Source organism: Sminthopsis crassicaudata, chromosome 2 (assembly GCF_048593235.1).
Source record: "Sminthopsis crassicaudata isolate SCR6 chromosome 2, ASM4859323v1, whole genome shotgun sequence".
In the NCBI taxonomy this organism is placed as follows: Eukaryota; Metazoa; Chordata; class Mammalia; order Dasyuromorphia; family Dasyuridae; genus Sminthopsis; species Sminthopsis crassicaudata.
The window spans coordinates 493,397,538-493,416,727 of record NC_133618.1 but is presented as its reverse complement, the minus strand read 5'-3'; the positions used below and the strand labels follow the sequence as shown (position 1 = coordinate 493,416,727).

At 33.1% G+C, this 19,190-nt stretch overlaps 1 protein-coding gene across 2 annotated transcripts in view; it reads right to left on the bottom strand.

Moving 5' to 3' along the window:
• The window catches only part of NUP93 (nucleoporin 93), a 122,177-nt gene that overhangs the window by 85,387 nt on the left and 17,600 nt on the right, over positions 1–19,190 (bottom strand). For both annotated transcript variants that reach the window (XM_074293473.1, XM_074293472.1), the window contains exons 2-3: positions 16,384–16,602; positions 6,582–6,699 (exon numbers count right to left, since the gene is read on the bottom strand). In XM_074293473.1, coding sequence (XP_074149574.1) covers positions 6,582–6,699; positions 16,384–16,562 — 297 coding nt within the window. In that variant the 5' untranslated portion in view covers positions 16,563–16,602. The remainder of the gene's footprint in view (positions 1–6,581; positions 6,700–16,383; positions 16,603–19,190) is intronic.

The following is a 19,190-nucleotide window of genomic DNA, read 5'->3' as shown; positions in this document are numbered from 1 at the left end:
GCTATTCACTCAAAGGATAAGATAGAGAAATAAAGACATAAAGGTAGGTCAGACAAAGAACTGCAATTAAAGTGGAGGAATAAGATGTTTATTCAAAAGGACTTAATCAAAAGGAAGCAAGGAAAAAACTTAAGTTCTCTAAACTACTTATGCTTAATTCAATATTCCATTTTACTGACCTGGAAAAATCCATACTAAATACCAGTTAAGGTCCAGTTAAACAACGGAAATTATATGAAAATGATAGAGGGTAGTTAACAGCACTATGATATTTTACACTTGTAAATTGTTTTTCTCATCTTTGTCTATTTAAAAAATTACTGATTTAATTTGAAGGTATAAAATTAGAAAGAAAACAAAAGAAAATTAATTTTAAAATTTAACCATGCCAATTATATTATTAATTACAAAGACAAAACCACTGATTAAAAAAGCAGAATTTTAAACTTTCTTTTTCATTGTACTCTGTAACCTTTTGCTACTTTAAAGCTACTGACTTGTGTTTTTGAAGAAGTATATGAGATTACTTCAGTATTGAATTAGTTTTATGAGTGTCAATGCCTTTTAGCTTCTTATAACTATTTAAAAGACAAACTAAAAGAGGTCTGAGTATGTTCTTTTTCATTTAGAAGCCTATGAGCAGAAAAGGGAAGGAAATCATGAATATTTCATTATACTTACTGTATAGTGGAGTAAAAATCAATTATTGAGGATCTATTCTTATAAATGACACACAGATTTCCCTTATACTAATCGCTTAAAAAACGTTTCCAGCTTCTAGACTTCCCCAACCTCCTTCATTAAGAGGCTGAAATCTAGTCAGAGATGAAAGCAGATTATGCAAACATTTTTAAAAAGTGAACTCTCATAAGAGGCCTAGAGGAGTTAACTAACTTGCCCAAGACCATGCTAGTAATAAGTAGAACATCTGGGATTTGGATTCCAGGATCTCTCTCTCTCTCTAAATCCTATGGTCTTATTCATATTCACTATACCATGCTACTTCAGAAATCCAGATATAGAATCAGATACTTTACCAGGTAAAGCTGAATGGTTTAGTAATAAGTAGATTACTTAATCTCCATAACCTTATCGCACATATCCAATCAGATGTCAAAATTTTCTGTTTCTACCTCCACAATTGCTCTCACATTTAATCCTTTCTGTCTTCTTAAACATCTGCCACTTTATCCAGTACTGCTTTGCTCACTTTTTTCCTAGACTATTAATGACAACAGTCTCTTGACTGATTTCACTATCTCAAGATTCTCTCTATTCCAAGTCACTCTACACACTACATATCTGAAGATGTGATCCCCCTCTACTTAATCAACTTCAGCAATTTCCTAAGGCCTCTGGAAAGAAAAAATATTTTAGTTTAGCTGACTGAAAGTTTCTTTTCAGCTTCATTGTATATTACTTTCCTTCTCACACTAAACAATCCAACTAAACTGTATTTCTCTCTATTCATTACATGACACTCCAGCACCTAGCTCTATACCTTCTAAATAGAAGTATTCATTTCTTACTAGTGCCATCCTTCTCAAACTTTTTTTGGTATATATTTGTATTTATTTACTTTACATTTATCTTGTACATTTTAAAACTCACAGTTGTTTCTTCCATTAGAATGTAAGCTCCTTTCAAGCAGGAATTTCATTCTTTTTGTATTTTTACTCCAGCAATACACAAAAGGCACTAAATAAATACTTGCGGACTGAGTTATCTCCTGTTTTTGTATCTTTGTACTAATGTCTATCCCCTAGTTTGGAACTTACTCTTTCCCCATCTAAGCCTGGTTGAATCAGTTCCTTTTTTTTTTTTTTTTTAAACATTCAACTTAAGCACTCCCTTCTACATGAAATATTCCGAGTTCCACAACTGTTAGTACTATCCTTGAACTACCTTCTATTTATTCTAAGCAACTCTCCAAAATTCTGAATTGCAAAATAAGTGCTGTCCATTAGTAGACTAGAGGGCATTTCCTAACTGGGGATTTTTCTATGCCAACAACAAAGCACATATCATTTTGTTTTTCTTCAACACATATAATACACTCAGAATATACTAGTACCTAATAAATACTATGTACAGAACACAGCAAAAACATAAAACCTACGCTTAAGAAGTCTGTTTATAAAAGAAATATAAGTCAAATTATTTTTGTAAAACTAGAGATTTTAATTCCCACAACAGTTCAGTCAAAGGTAGCTCAAACAAGCTCTTTGTTATCACATGTAGTTAAGAGTTAAGCTTTTCTTATACAATTTTGCAATGATTCCTCATGGCTATGTTTTTTAAAAATCAATGAACATTTTTAAAAAATCCATTCACACCATTCATACATGTACAAATGGATTTTTTTCTTTTAAGTTACCTCTGCTAGCCATAGCATTTATTAAAACTGTGTTCCCAAAGCATGCCAACATCACTGATTATAAAAGCAAGGAAACAAACAAAAAAATATTAATTTCAAGCTCCATTAGAAGCAGAGGGAAAAAAAAAATAATCACTGTTTACCAAATAGAAAAGGGTGATCTGTATAAGGGAAAATGCCTTTTCAAGCTTCTAAGTAATGCTGGGGTTTGCAAAATACTTGGCAGCATACTTTTAAGGATGCATCAGCATTTCTATACTATTTCTAAACTATAGTTTAAGAGTACTGTAAATTAACATAATAAATTCATTTTGATTTATATTAAAAATGCATTGTCTGGAAAATATCATTTCACCCACAATAAATCCATCAAATCACTGGCTGCTTCTTTTACTATCTACAAACATGCTTGTGTCTTCTCCATTCTTAAAAAATCCTCATTTGATCCATATATTCCCACCACTTTGTTCTGTGGTTTTTTCAATCATGTTCTTGGCAGAAATGTTGGAATAGTTTGCCATTTCCTTCTCTAGATCATTTTACAAATGAAGAAACTGAGACAAACAGTATTAAGTGATTTGCTCAGTTACACAGTAAGTGCCAGAGGCTAAATTTGAAATCATCAGGAATATAAATCTGACTTCAGGCCCAATATTCTACTCACACAGAGCCAATGACCTGACTCTCCCCTCTATTTATCTTTTATCCTATATTCTTCTCCCTTTTCTAGCTAATGACCTTGAGAAAGCCATCTACAATTGGTCCTTCCATCTACAATTGGTCCTTCCACTTTCTCTCCTCTCATTCTCAACTCTATATTTGACTTCTGACTTCATCATTCAAGTGAAATTGCTGTGTCTAAAGTTAATAATGATATCTCACCTGTCAATTCTCAGGCCTTTTTGAAATCCTCATCTTTCTTGACTTCACTGTTAATCACCCTTTTTTTCCTCCAGGTTTTTATGACACTTTTTTCTCATAATTCTGTTCTTCTGAATGCTTCTCAATATCCTTTGCTGAAGCTTCATTCATCCAGGTCATAACACTGTGGGTATTCCCGAAGGCTCTCCTAGGCTCTTTTTCTCCCTCAATACCATTTTTGCTTGGTTTTGTTTTGTTTTTTTAACAGTTCCACTGGATTCAATAATCACTTCTATGCTGATGATTTTCAGATACACTAAAGTCAGTTCTAACTTTTCTTTTATCCTTTAGTCTTCAATTTTCAACTTATTAGACATCTAAAACTTTATAGTTTATAGATATCTTAAATTGAACTTATCCAAAACTGAACTATTCTCAAATCATTCTGTTTTTCTTCCTTATTGTCAAGGGTACCACTAATCTCCCAGTCATCCACATTTGTAACCTAAGCGCTATCTTCAACTCCTCAGTCTTATTTGTTGCCAAGGCTTACTGACTCTTCTCTATCCTCTCCTTTGACACTGCCACTATCTTGATACAGTTATTCATTGGTTCATGCCTGGACTATTATTGGTATTCCTATCTCTAATGTTTGGCATTTTAATACATCTTCCATTCAGCTGTCAAAACTTCCAAAACCACAGATTTGATTATATTACTACCACCCTCTATTCAATCAACTCCTATCACCTCTATAATCAAATATAAAATCCACTAGTACTGAATGCCTTCTTAACCTGGCTCCTATCTACCTATCCAGTCTTATACCCATTTCCCTTCCACCTATTTATTCAATCCATTTACTGTTCCCTCCACAAGACATTCTATTTCTCAATTATATTTTCACTGGCTGTCCCACACATCTGGAATTCTCTTTCTCCTCATCTGCAAAACCTTCCTTCCCTAGCTTCAAGGCCCAGCTAAAATCTATAGGAAACTTTTCTTATTCCTTTTTCCTCCACTGACTACTTTAGCTTATATATAGCATAGCATGTTTGTAGATAACTGAGTAGACTTTGAAACCTTTGAAAACAGGAATTGTCTTTTACTTTTCTTTGTATTTCCATTGTTTATCTCATAATAGAAGCTTATAAATGCTTGCTTTCTGATAGATTAACTATTTCACTGAAGTATTAAGAGAAAAAATACTGAAAGTTCTAAGGCACTTTAAACTTAAATGAGTTCTTATATTTCCTTAGAGGAAAAAAAAATGTTTTGTATTAATTCTACAGTCAAACTCAAAATTAATATATAAAGTGTCTGAGCTATAAGTGAAAGCTAATATAATGGAATTGGAGTACTAAGTTGACCAGATAAGAATTATTCAGGTTCTAAGAAAAGACCGTAATTTTAGCAAAATCAGAACAATGAAAAAACTCATTTGCATAGCATCTTTCTTTATAAGTTCTCAAGACATATATCAAAGTTATCTGGAAGGTATATTGTTGGCCAAAATGAGAACAAAGATCACCTCCATTTCTCCCAAGGAAGAATTCAAAGGCAAATACAGAATATTGAAAGTCTTTAAAAATAATAGGAGATGTATCCTTCTTAATAATCTTACTATTTCCACCACACACCTCTTAGATTGGCTAAGATAACAGGAAAAGATAATGATGAATGTTGGAGGGAATGTGGAGGGACAACAATACATTGTTGGTGGACCTGTGAACAAGTCCAACCATTCTGAAAAGCAGTTTGGAACTATGCCCCAAAAGTTATCAAACTGTGCATACCCTTTGATCCAGCAGTGTTTCTACTGGGCTTATATCCCAAGGAAATACTAAAGAAGGGAAAGGGACCTGTATGTGCCAAAATGTTTGTGGCAGCCCTTTTTGTAGTGGCTAGAAACTGAAAACTGAGTGGATCAATTGGAGAATGGCTGAATAAATTGTGGTATAGGAATGTTATGGAATATTATTGTTCAGTAAAAAACGACCAGCAGGATGATTTCAGAGAGGCCTGCAGAGACCTACATGAACTGATGCTGAGTGAAATAAGCAGAACCAGGAGATCATTATACACGGCAACAACAATACTATATGATGATCAATTCTGATGGACATGACTCTCTTCAACAATGAGATGATTCAAACCAGTTCCAACTGTTCAGTAATGAAGAACTATAGGAAATGGACTACAACATAGCATTTCTACTCTTTCTGTTGTTGTTTGTTTGCATTTTTGTTTTCCCTCTCAAATTTTTTTTTTACTTTCTAGACCCGATTTTTCTTGTGTAGCAAGATAACTGTATAAATATGTATACATGTTATATTTAACATATATTTTAACATATTTAACATGTATTGGACTACCTACCATCTAGGGAAGAGAAGGAAAGGAGGAGAAAAGTTGGAACAGATGGTTTTGCAAGGGAAAATATTGAAAAATGCAGCATTTTCCCAAACTCTTGTCAGATGGACCACAGGTATAAAGTGAGACACATATTTTCAGACCTATTCAATAATTGATTTGTTTTGCTCAACTACACTTATCTGTTACATGAGAAAGCTTATATTAGGGAGAAGTAAGTAATGAAAGAAGTTGGTCAATAGTAGAAGCACTAAAATGTCAATGAAATATTTAAAAATATGTACAAGAGAAAAAAGTTTGGAAGGAACAAATAAAGCAGTTTTACAATTGTGCTAAATGTAATATATACCTTTAAAAATAACTATATAACAGAGGTTCACAAGTGTGTCAACTCTACTTTTTTTTGATCTATGTATGCTGAAATGTTCATATTTATAGATATTTGTTAAGCTAGGAGGCAAAAAAAGAAAGATATCAACAAAGAAAAGATTTCAATAAGTTGTAGTCAAAATTTTTTTAACTTTAGCCAACTAAATACCAACAACATGAAAAGGAACATATTTGCCACTTAAGTTTCAATAGATAGAACATGACTAATCCGAAATATAATCTTGTAGCCATGATTTAAGTCCTTTGGATTAAAATTTTAAAAAGGAAACATACAGAAATGAAAATGTTCAAATTAAGATGGAAATTCCTTGCTTTCCACAATTTAGTCTTGTAAAAATCCCTAAAAGTAACTAAATAGATCAGCTATATCTTCTACCATCACCACCACCATATTCCCAAACACAAGAGAACAGTTTTTGATCAGATGTTCTACTTAATGTTTTACTTAATCAGAAAACAGAAAAATAATAATAATACTGGATTTTCTGAATAGCTTATCAAATGTAAATTTTTATAAAACAGATGATCAACTATTTGCTAAGAACTTTATTTTCATTTCAACAAGTCAGACTACTCTTACCTGAATATCTGTATCTTTCACAGGTTCAAGAGGTTCAAATGTAGTTGCAGCACTCAAATTCTCCAACCTTTGTGAAATGTGGGATATGTCAAGTCCTCTAGATCCAAGAAGAACTGATCTAGTTTTTTGTAGGGAAAGATTAGGAAAACAAAAATAAGAAAAGAAATTGGATTACTGCATTAAGAATATAGAATTTTTTTTCCTGTATTCAAGACTTTATATATACATGAACTATTTTTGCTTTAAAAAAAAAATTCCAAGATTATTTTTATTATATTATGGGATTTTGGGGGAAGTAGATTAATCATATCTAATTCTTCATCACCCCATTTGGGTTTTTTTGGGCAGAGATACTGGAACGGTTTTTTCTTTTCTTCTCCAGTTCATTTTACAGATGAAGAAACTGCGGCAAAAGGGTTAAGTGACTTGCTCAGAGTCACATAACTAATAAGTGTCTGAGACCAGATTTGAATTCACAAAAATAGGTCTTCTTGATTCCAGGCCCAACACCCTATCCATTGTACCACCTAATAAATATGTATATGCTACTGTCACAACATTTTGATATAAGTCATACTGCAAACAATTTGAATCTCTTATAAGATACTTACTATTTTTGTGACCCTGTGCAATGGATTTAATCTCTTTTTAACTCTTAGTTTCCTAATCTGTAAAATAGGGCTAATAAATCTCCTTGACAAATTGTAAGGACCAAAGAAAGCAATATATGCAAAAAGCTTTGCAAATTCTAAATCCCTATATAAATGAGAACTTTTCATTAGGGGCTAGGAATTAAGTCTCAGATTTCACTGGTAAATGGAACTCCTTGGTGAGGAACTTTATCAATGAAGTTTAGAAGCTTCTCTGCAACTTTCTGTCATAAAAGTTAAAGCATTGAGAGTTAAAGTGATTAGCTCAAAGACACACAGTCAGTATGCAGTAGAGGCAGGCCTTGAACTCAGGTTTTACTTGCTTTATGACCAGTTTTTTATCCACTCTGCCTTATGACCTTGTTCCTTGTAATAGACCTGAGTTTTGTTGCCTTTTAGTCTAAAGCCCTGGATTAATGCACATTCCACTGAATTAGACATTAAGAGATCTGGGACCTGATCTACTATCATTGACTCATAAGACAAAATTAGAGGACAGAAACTTTGAGTATTTAAATAATTTAGTAATATGCTTTCTTTCCTATACAAAAATAGCATAATTAAGACACTATCAGTAAAGGATATACTTTGAACTGATTGATGATGAGTTTGTTTCCTGTTCCTTCTCTAGAAAACTTATAAGATTGTTGGTAGTGCAAGGATTAAGGATAAAGTCTACATAGTTTGTGGAACCTTAAGAGAACCATAATCAGCCCCATATGAGACGTAACTTCCAATCTAGATTCAATGGTACCAGGCTCCAATTACTATGCTAATAACATAGCATCTAAAAAAAATCATCCCCATACATGATTTTATTAAATTCTTTCTTGCCCTTCTTTAGCAGAGTTTATCTCATCCTTTCCAAGAAGCCTTCCATTTGTGATTTTGAAATAAAAAATAGCACGAACACATAGAAATCCCTCAAAAAATAAACAAAAAGCAGGTTCCTGCTATATTTATCCTAGGTCTTTTCCTAGTTCCAATATAAATCAGAATAGAGGAGAGTTCACTTCTCCAAAGGACTAGATTCAATTCCTCAAAGATTCAAAATTCTTCCATTTTTTCCTTCTCTTTTAACAGCCTTTTCTCTATAGTACAAACATATGCTATGTGCTGGGGGAAGGGTTATAGTAAAATAAAATCCCAGAATACAAATGATACATTTATTAGGTAAGTTACAGTTATATAGCCTCATATTATTCAATTAGCTTGGAATATATTCAACAATTGACTCATCTTGTTAAGACACTTTATTTTATCCTTTCTCTCTTCTAATCCATAAATTACTCCTCTAGCCCTACTCCTTTGGGGTCACTGCCTTTCTTATTAATTTACTCTATTTCCACCTCCCAAGAAAATGTCAGAGATATCCTGTTTCCTTTACCCCTTCTCTCTGACATATACGCTTAAATTCTGATCAAAACCATCATCTTTGAAGACATTTAAACCCCAATTCCACCAATACCCAATGAAACTCCCAGAACTGGCCTGTCATGCTGTAAATATACATTATTCTGTTTCTCTGAGTTTCTGCTTCCATAATTCTCCTTTTTCTATATGTTTCTGTATTCACTGTTAATCCCAGCCCTTTATCTGTGTTTTCTATTCCACCTTAATCTAAAATGCATCCCTTATATATGCAGCACCAATATTTAATCAAAGACTCCCTCTCTAAAGGAGTCAGATTTCCAGGTCACTATTTCTTCACAGGCAAACACTGATAGAGGCATAAGCCTTTCTGTTCTAATTCAATTTCTCTACCAGACAGTTTCCAGCCAGACAGTATGTATTTCCAATCCACAATGATTTGGGAAAGAATTGTTTCCAGAATTCAGCACCTGATGATGCACCTTTGGGTGTTGTTCTCCAGCTATTTCAACAACCAAAATCTTGTCTACTACACACCAATTAGCAGTCTGAGGGCAAAGGTTTAGAATGATAGCTTTTTAAGGACTGTGAATAAATCATAAACTTCATCTAGTCCAAAACTCACTTCGAGAGATAAGGAAACAAAAGATCTTTAACTAAGGTCATACCACTGGTCAGTGGCAAACTTACACCCATTTTACAAACATTTATTAAGCACTGATAATGTGTGCAAGGTGCTGTGCTGGATTCTGGCAGCATAAAGATTGAAGAATGTTTCAGTGCCCTGCCTTAAGGAAGCTAGTTAAGCTGTGTGACCCTGAACAAATCATTTAACTGAAGAGATGAGAACAAGAATACATAGGATGGAAGGGAAAGGAGGGGAAATTATTTCACATAATCAAGATACACAAATAAGCAGCTATACAAATGAAGAAGGGGTGGGGTGGAGTGGTGCACAAAAGACAACTATGAGGATGAAGGTGGAATGGAGTAGCTGATTGGAATCTTGCCCTTATTTGAATTCAGCAACATATATACACATGTGTAAACATACTTATCCAGTGAATTAGGTACAGAAATACATTTTACTCAACAGGAAAATAAAAAGGGAAGGGAAAATTAAATCAGATAAATTAAGGGAGGGATTAATACTAAATAAATTCTAAAGATATATTTCTATTTTTAGGTCTTGTTGAGCTGGCAAAGAATAGAAATAGGAGGAGGTGTCCAACAATTGGGGAATAGTTGAACATGTAATGGTAAATCAATATGATGGAATACATTTGCAGCTATTTCTTATTCCATACTCCACCTCATCACTGACCTCCCAGCTCCATTTGATGTATTGTCTTCCCATCTTAGAATGTAAATTCCTTGGGAAGGGGCTAGTTTGGAGAGTTTTGTTTCTAAGTGTCCCCAGTATTTAGCAGAGTAACTGGCACATATTAAGTAAGGCACATAAGTTTGTTGCCTGCTTGTTTGCTTGAAAAAAACTTTTCAGAAAGGTCAAGAAAGATGAGGTCAGAGAAAATGTCAACAAAGTTAGAAAGCAGTTTTAATTCAATTTCAACTGAGAAAGCAGTTTCAGGAGAGGCATCTATGTGGCTCAGTGCTAGGCCTGGAGTAAGGAAGGTGTGACTTCAAATCCAACTTCAGGCACTTACTAGCTTTGTGATCCTGAGCAAGTCATTTAATTGTTTGCCTCAGGTTCCTCAACTATAAAATGTGGATAATAGAATTTACTTCCTGAAATTGTTGTCAAATGAGATAATATTTTGTACAGTGCTGAGCACAGTGTTAGCTATTATTCTTATGGTCATTATTATTCTTAATGAGTCAGAAGCCATATTGCAACAGACAAAGATGGGAACGAGAAGAGGAAACATCTCTAAATTACTCTTTTTAGGAAATTAGCAAATGAATGGGAAATAAACTGTAGGACAAGAGGTTAAAGGAAAGATGACGTGTTGGGGAGGTTTTAAAACAGGAAAAACTTAAGCATACATCTAGAAAGCAAAGAAAGAACAAGCAGATAGGGAGAAACTGAGAGAAAACAGGAATGAACGAGTAATAGAGCAAATGCTGGAAGGAATGAGAGATTCTTTCAAGACCATAATTAGAAGAGTCAGGCTTGGCAAGGAGACTGAGTTTACCATTGGGGATAAGAGGAAAGGAAGAGAAGAGAGATGAAGATGGAAGCATTTTGACAACTGAGGGAGGGAATATGAGGGAACTGACAACAGATGGCCTCAATTATTCTCAGTAAAGTAGAAGATGAACTTATTTGCTAAGAGTGGTAAGTGTGAGAATGCATGATAGCTTGAGTACAAAGAAGTGTGTAACAACAAATATGAGAAATATAATAAATGAATCAATCAGCAATGAACTTTTTAAACTGCTAAACAGTAGTGACAGTCCAGTTGAGATTAAATAACATGAATTAACTGTAACTTGAATATAACTTTTTAACTCTCTCCAGAATGTTAAGTAGCTCAGAGAAAGTAGATTTGATTAAGAATGGGCATACCAGAATCCAGGTCTTTCAATATTTTATTTTAGTATTCTTTCACTCAGTCATACTTTCTTTTTATTTTATTTTTTTTAATATCCTTCCCAAAGCATATCAACACATCAGCTTGACTATCACTTGAAAACAAAGATGGGAATAAGTATGTACTAATCATGCTTAGTCATTTTTTTTTTAAATAACATTTTTAGTTAAGGAGTGAAAGGATTTCTTTTGCTTAATTCATTTGTTATTCTAATTAACCATTTTAGTAGTAGCAAAAATTTACTGAAATTTTTCAATTACTAAAATATTACATTATGTTGTTAATTCAGGAATATTCCAAATCCAATTTGGGATTTTATTTTTGCTTAAATTAAGGTTGTTTTGGATAACTCAATAGTCAAATATATATATTAGTCTATATCTTAAATATTAAAACATATAAAATCATATCTACTACATCTAAATAAAAAATATCAAGCTTAAATCTTATCTCTAAACTGAAATCTTAAAAGCCTGGATTTTCCTTATCAATCTGAAAGAGAAAGAAAATTTTCTATTTAACTAGTCATTTTCTTGCCTCATTCTATGTCAAAATGTTCTATTCAAATTATGATATTTCTCTACCTATCTCTACCTCTACCTACAAAGACTGTCCTCAATTCATGTTATTCTTAACATTTGCATCTAACCTACTATCTCACTCCCATTCTTTCAATGTATTCAATACCCTGAAGCAATTTAGAAAAAGAAGAATAAATTTAATAAATAAAACCAAAGGAAAATTAATCACTAATAAATCATTGGGGGTTTTTTAATCTTAAGTTCTAGAACTTATAAAATAAATTTATAATTATAATAGTTAAAACAATATTACATCACTTTCCTACTTTCAATGGCAGCCTTGCATGTGACCTATGTGCTCAGGAACTATATAACAATTTTGTAGCAGATCAGAACTAATAATGCTGCAAGTAAGAACTGAGTATCCTGGAGAAAAGACAAGTTTTTAGAAAACATCTTAGACTGATGCTTTTTTTTTCAGGTAGCTTCAGAACAGGCAGTTAAGGTCCTTTCTAGAGCTCCTTTAGTCTTTCTTTAAAAGATACAAAAAATATTGCCTAGAAGCTCTATCAAGAAAATACAGCTAACATAAGATTTAAAACATAAAGCAATGAGAAAAAGGAGAGAATTACCTTTAATACATATCACATATCCCCCAACCAAAAATTAAACTTGAAATACAAAAATTAAAAGGAGAAATCAATAATATTGAAAGTAAAAAAACTATTGAATTAATAAATAAAACCAAGAGTTGGTTTTATGAAAAAGCCAATAAAATAGATAAACCTTTGGTAAATTTGATCAAAAAAAAGAAAGAGGAAAATCAAATTGATAGTCTTACAAATGAAAAGGGGGATCTTTCCACCAATGAAGAGGAAATTAGAGAAATAATAAGGAGTTACTTTGCCCAACTTTATGCCAATAAATTTGATAATTTAAGTGAAATGGATGACTTCCTCCAAAAATATAGGCTCCCTAGATTAACAGAGGAGGAGATAAATTGCTTAAACAGTCCCATTTCAGAAAAAGAAATAGAACAAGCTATTAATCAACTCCCCAGGAAAAAATCCCCAGGGCCAGATGGATTCACATGTGAATTCTACCAAACATTTAAAGAACAATTAGTCCCAATGTTATATAAATTATTTGAAAAAATAGGGGATGAAGGAGTCCTACCAAACTCCTTTTATGACACAGACATGGTACTGATACCTAAACCAGGTAGATCGAAAACTGAGAAAGAAAATTATAGACCAATCTCCTTAATGAATATTGATGCTAAAATCTTAAATAAGATATTAGCAAAAAGACTTCAGAAAATCATCTCCAGGATAATACACTATGATCAAGTAGGATTTATTCCAGGAATGCAGGGCTGGTTTAATATTAGGAAAACTATTAATATAATTGACCATATTAATAATCAAATTAATAAGAACCATATGATCATCTCAATAGATGCAGAAAAAGCATTTGACAAAATCCAACATCCATTCCTACTAAAAACTCTTGAGAGTATAGGAATAAATGGACTATTCCTTAGAATAATCAGGAGCATATATTTAAGACCTTCAGTAAGCATAATATGCAATAGAAATAAACTGCAACCTTTCCCAGTAAGATCAGGAGTGAAACAAGGTTGCCCACTATCACCATTACTATTCAATATAGTACTAGAAACGCTAGCCTCAGCAATAAGAGCCGAGAAAGAGATTCAAGGAATTAGAGTAGGAAATGAGGAAATTAAACTGTCACTTTTTGCAGATGACATGATGGTATACTTAGAGAACCCCAAAGACTCTGCTAAAAAGCTACTAGAAATAATTCAAAATTTCAGCAAAGTGGCAGGATACAAAATAAATCCACATAAATCCTCGGCATTTTTATATATCACTAACAAAATGCAACAGCAAGAGATACAAAGAGAAATTCCATTCCAAACAAATGTTGAGAGTATAAAGTATTTGGGAATCCATCTACCAAAGAAAAGTCAGGAATTATATGAGAAAAATTACAAAACACTTGCCACAAAAATAAAATCAGATTTAAATAATTGGAAAGACATTCAGTGCTCTTGGATAGGCTGAGCGAATATAATAAAGATGACAATACTCCCCAAACTAATCTATTTATTTAGTGCTATACCAATCAGACTCCCAAGAAACTATTTCAATGACCTAGAAAAAATAACAACAAAATTCATATGGAAGAATAAAAGGTCGAGAATTGCAAGGGAACTAATGAAAAAAAACTCAGAGGAAGGTGGTCTAAGTGTATCTGATCTAAAGCTATATTATATAGCAGCAGTCACCAAAACCATTTGGTATTGGCTAAGAAATAGACCGGTAGATCAGTGGAACAGATTAGATACAAAGGACAAAAAAGGATACATATATAGCAACCTAATCTTTGACAAACCCAAAGATACCAACATTAGGGATAAAAATTCATTATTCGGAAAAAACTGTTGGGAAAACTGGAAATTAGTATGGCAGAAATTAGATATGGATCCACACTTAATACCATATACCAAGATAAGATCAAAATGGGTCCATGATTTAGGCATAAAGAGGGAGATAATAAATAGATTAGAGGAACAGAGGATAATCTACCTCTCAGACTTGTGGAGGAGGAAGGAATTTATGACCAGAGGAGAACTAGAGATCATTATTGATCACAAAATAGAAGATTTTGATTACATCAAACTAAAAAGTTTCTGTACAAATAATACTAATGCAAACAAGATTAGAAGGGAAGTAACAAATTGGGAAAATATTTTTAAAAACAAAGGTTCCTACAAAGGTCTCATCTCCAAAATATATAGAGAACTGACCCTAATTTATAAGAAACCGAACCATTCTCCAATTGATAAATGGTCAAAGGATATGAACAGACAATTCTCAGAGGAAGAAATTGAAACTATATCCACTCACATGAAAGAGTGTTCCAAATCACTACTGATCAGAGAAATGCAAATTAAGACCACTCTGAGATACCACTACACACCTGTCAGATTGGCTAAGATGACAGGAACAAATAATGATGAATGTTGGAGGGGATGTGGGGAAACTGGGACACTAATACATTGCTGGTGGAGTTGTGAAAGAATCCAGCCATTCTGGAGAGCAATCTGGAATTATGCCCAAAAAGTTATCAAACTGTGCATACCCTTTGACCCAGCAGCGCTACTACTGGGATTATATCCCAAAGAAATACTAAAGAGCGGAAAGAGACATATATGTGCCAAAATGTTTGTGGCAGCTCTTTTTGTTGTAGCTAGAAACTGGAAGATGAATGGATGTCCATCAGTTGGAGAATGGTTGGGTAAATTGTGGTATATGAAGGTTATGGAATATTATTGCTCTGTAAGAAATGACCAGCAGGAGGAATACAGAGAGGCTTGGAGAGACTTAAATCAACTGATGCTGAATGAAATGAGCAGAACCAGAAGATCACTGTACACTTCAACAACAATACTGTATGAGGATGTATTCTGATGGAGGTGGAAATCTTCAACATAAAGAAGATCCAACTCACTTCCAGTTGATCAATGATGGACAGAGGTAGCTACACCCAGAGAAGAAACACTGGGAAGTGAATGTAAATTGTTAGCACTAATATCTGTCTGCCCAGGTTGCATGTACCTTCGGATTCTAATGTTTATTGTGCAACAAGAAAATGATATTCACACACATGTATTGTACCTAGACTATATTGTAACACATGTAAAATGTATGGGATTGCCTGTCATCGGGGGGAGGGAATAGAGGGAGGGGGGGATAATTTGGAAAAATGAATACAAGGGATATTATAAAAATATATATATAATAAAAAATTTAAAAAAAAATACATATCACATATGCTGATCCCCTAAATTAAACACAAACATAAATGTTTTTTTTTTTTACCCTGATGTTAGAAGAATGAGGAAAGATGGAATAGCCATTTCCTACCTGCTCTTACACTAAATCCTGAATATGCACATATCCATGACCTATAAAACATTATCACTGCAGTAGACAGCTGCCAGTCAGCAACTTTTATCAACTAATCCCTCTTGAGGTTCTCTGGCTTTACTGTTTTATCATCCCTAAGGGGAAGCTCTATTTCTAATACTTTTCTCTTCCTTTTGTCTTGGTCCCTAGAATCACTAGCTATAAGCAGATCAGGGTCACACCATGCCTTAATGATTTATCTTACTACGGAGTAAGCATAAATTCTTTTTGATACTCTCTAAAACACTGTACATTGTGATGTACTCCCTGGGTTTTGAATACATAACTTGTCTAAAAGACTCACATTTGTTAACCTGTCAGCCAGGCATTTCTGAGCCAGCAGTCAGACACAATACCACTAATAGAAATGATAGTAATAAGTACTTGCATAATGCTTTAAGGCTTACAAAGCACTTTATAAATATTATCTCATTTTACAGCATCAATTACTGCAATATTATAGCACCAAGTGGCTTTCTTCTTTCTTCCACTATCTCTTGAACATCTCTGGGGGTAACATTTCCTTGTAGCCTGGACAAGCAAAACAGGCAAAATTTCAAGACTTTTTATGTATTTCAAAACCTATCTTAAGTTCTTAAGATGATTATTTGTTTTTTCCCCTTCATTTATAGAATATATTAAAATATTAAGAAAAAAATATATTCTAGTTCCCAACTCACCTAGCCCAACAAGTTTCAAAATGAAGTACTTACGCCTTGACATCAGCTGTCTCCTGAGATGTACGTGTCAGTGTGCGAGAGCGCAGTCGTTCACCTGCCTGTTGGATTTCTTGTAAGTTACGTTCTACATGAGGAAGCTCAGAAATACCTTCAGTCTCAGCGGCAAGCTGTTCAGCCTGTTGAAGAAGTTCACCAAAGCCTTCAGTATCCATTTCTGATGAAGATATTATGCAGAAAGAGAAAACAAGAAACCTAAGGAAAGGAAAAAAAAAAAAAAACAACTTCAAATACTGTACAGATTTTCAGTAAAGTTTAAGAAATCTGTAGGCCTTTTTATAAACAAAATAAGCAACAGAGACTAGCATGAAATGGTATTAAGGGCCCTTATATGCACAGCATTAAGAACAATAGTGATAGAGGAAATGAGTCAGAAGATAAAGAAACAGATATATTTAGGATATATATACACAATGAGGATTCAAGTTCATTTAAAATATTATGTGTGTATGGATAGGAATGTATTTGTATACATATATACATTAGATCTAATGAAAAGATATGAATAAGCAGACCAGAATTTTTGCCTCTCTCCTCAGACTAGGGTTTTTTGACCTTTTCCTGTGTCCTGATGCTTTTGGAAGTCTGGCAAAGCCTTCTTGGAATCATGTTTTGAAAAACTGAAGTAAATGCTAAATTTTAGGTAGAAGTTAGTGAAAATAAAGATGCATTTTTTTTTACTCATCCAAGTTCATAGAATCCTGCTCCAGCTATCTTAGACCTGAAATAGCATGGGTTAATATATCTGGCACCAAATTCAGGAAGCTTTAAAAATGACCAGCACTTAACTATTTTTCTTCTAAGAATATCCAAGCAGAATACCTTGAATGCTACATCACTATTTGCAAAGCCTTTCTTCATTTGAGACTCGTAATAATTGATATACAAGTGGCAGTTAGGACAAGAAGTTTGGGCTTCCCACTATTAATCCAGGTTCTCTGTCCTGCACCATGTTATCTCTCTTTTATCAGCACAAAAACTCCTTTCTTATATGTGCACTCACATATTACTATTATATTTTTTGAATCCTGAGCCATTTAACCACCTACATGTTCATTCTGGGCAATGTGGGCTTAATAAGGTTTGTTATTGCTACTGGTTCTACTACTACTAAGAATATAATATAATATTGAAAGGTTTCCAGATCACAAATGATACCAGGAATGCTTGTTTTAAAAAACAATTGATTAAAAGATAAGCCAATATCAATGTTGAACAAATTATTATAAAATTGTAATCCTGTTGCACTACTATTCCCATGCAAAACTCTGAATCTAAGAGAAAAAGACACAATGGTATACTCCTGATAGAACTGTGAATTGATCCAACCATTTTAAAACCTTGGAATCATGCAAAACAATTTACAAAATTGCTCATATCTTTTAACTTAATTATTCCATGGTTTACATTCCATGGTAATAATAAAAGAACAATCTGCAAGAAAATATCAATAGCAGCATTATTTGCAAAAGGAAAAGTCTGACCACCTATTCTAATAAGAAATGTGGAAATGGTTGAATAAATAGTGGAATATATGTTATGGATTTTTTTCCATTTTTTTTTTATTAAAGCTTTTTATTTACAAAACATCTGCATGGGTAATTTTTCAACAATGATCCTTGCAAAAACTTGTGCTTCAAATTTCCCCTTCCCCTAGATGGCAAGTAATCCAATACATGTTAAATATGTTAAAATATATGTTAAATCCAAAATGTATATATATTTATATAGTTATAGTGCTACATAAGAAAATTCAGATCAAGAAGGGAAAAAAAAAAGCTGAGAAAGAAAACAAAATGCAAGCAAACAACAGAAAAAGTAAAAGTGCTGTGTTGTGGAACATACTCAGTTCCCACAATTCTCTCTCTGGATGTAAATGATTCTTTGCGTAACAAGACTATTGGAACTGATCTGAATCATCTCATTATTGGAAAAAGCCACATCCATCAGAATTGATCATTGTATAATCTTGTTACTGTATATATTGATCTTGTTCTGCTCATTTCACTTAGCATCAGTTCATGTAAGTCTCCCCAAGCCTCTCTAAAATCACCCTGCTGATCGTTTCTTATAGAACAATAATATTTGCTATGGAATATTAATGAACCATAAGGAACAATATGAAGAATAAGAAGGAATATGAAAACACATGTATGAAAGGATGCAGGGTAAATAAAAGCAGAAGTAAAAAAAAAACCAATATACACAATTACATAATTATGTAAATCAAGAAAATTTTTAAGTGGCAATAAATCTTAGATCAAAAACAATGCATAAGATGGAAATTAGTAAGACAAATGCCTGCCCTGTTTTTTAACAAGTATAAAATTACTCAGGTATAAAAGGAAGCGTGTAGTATCACTCTAAATCAGTGATCTATATTGAATATTATTGTACTTAGCCATTTTCAGAGATTGTACACAATGAGGGATCCAGCTGGGAGCATACTGGTTATTTGTATGATATGCTGAAATAAAATTTATCAATTCAGATTGGGGGCGGGGGGAAGATTTTTCACATATTCCTGTTGTTGACCTTACTACATTTAAACCATACAGAATAAAAGTCCATTGACATAATAAGTATTACCCTATTAGAAGATAGTGAACAAACAAGATAGTTTAAATAGAAGAGTTTTATCAAAATATTTTTTCTTCCTTCATTTCTTATGTGCTGCCTATATTAGATAAAATCTTTAGATGCAATGTAATTTTTTTCTGATATTGATAGACCAATGCTAAAACCATGATAATGCCATAAATTCATAAAGGAAAAGTTAAGAT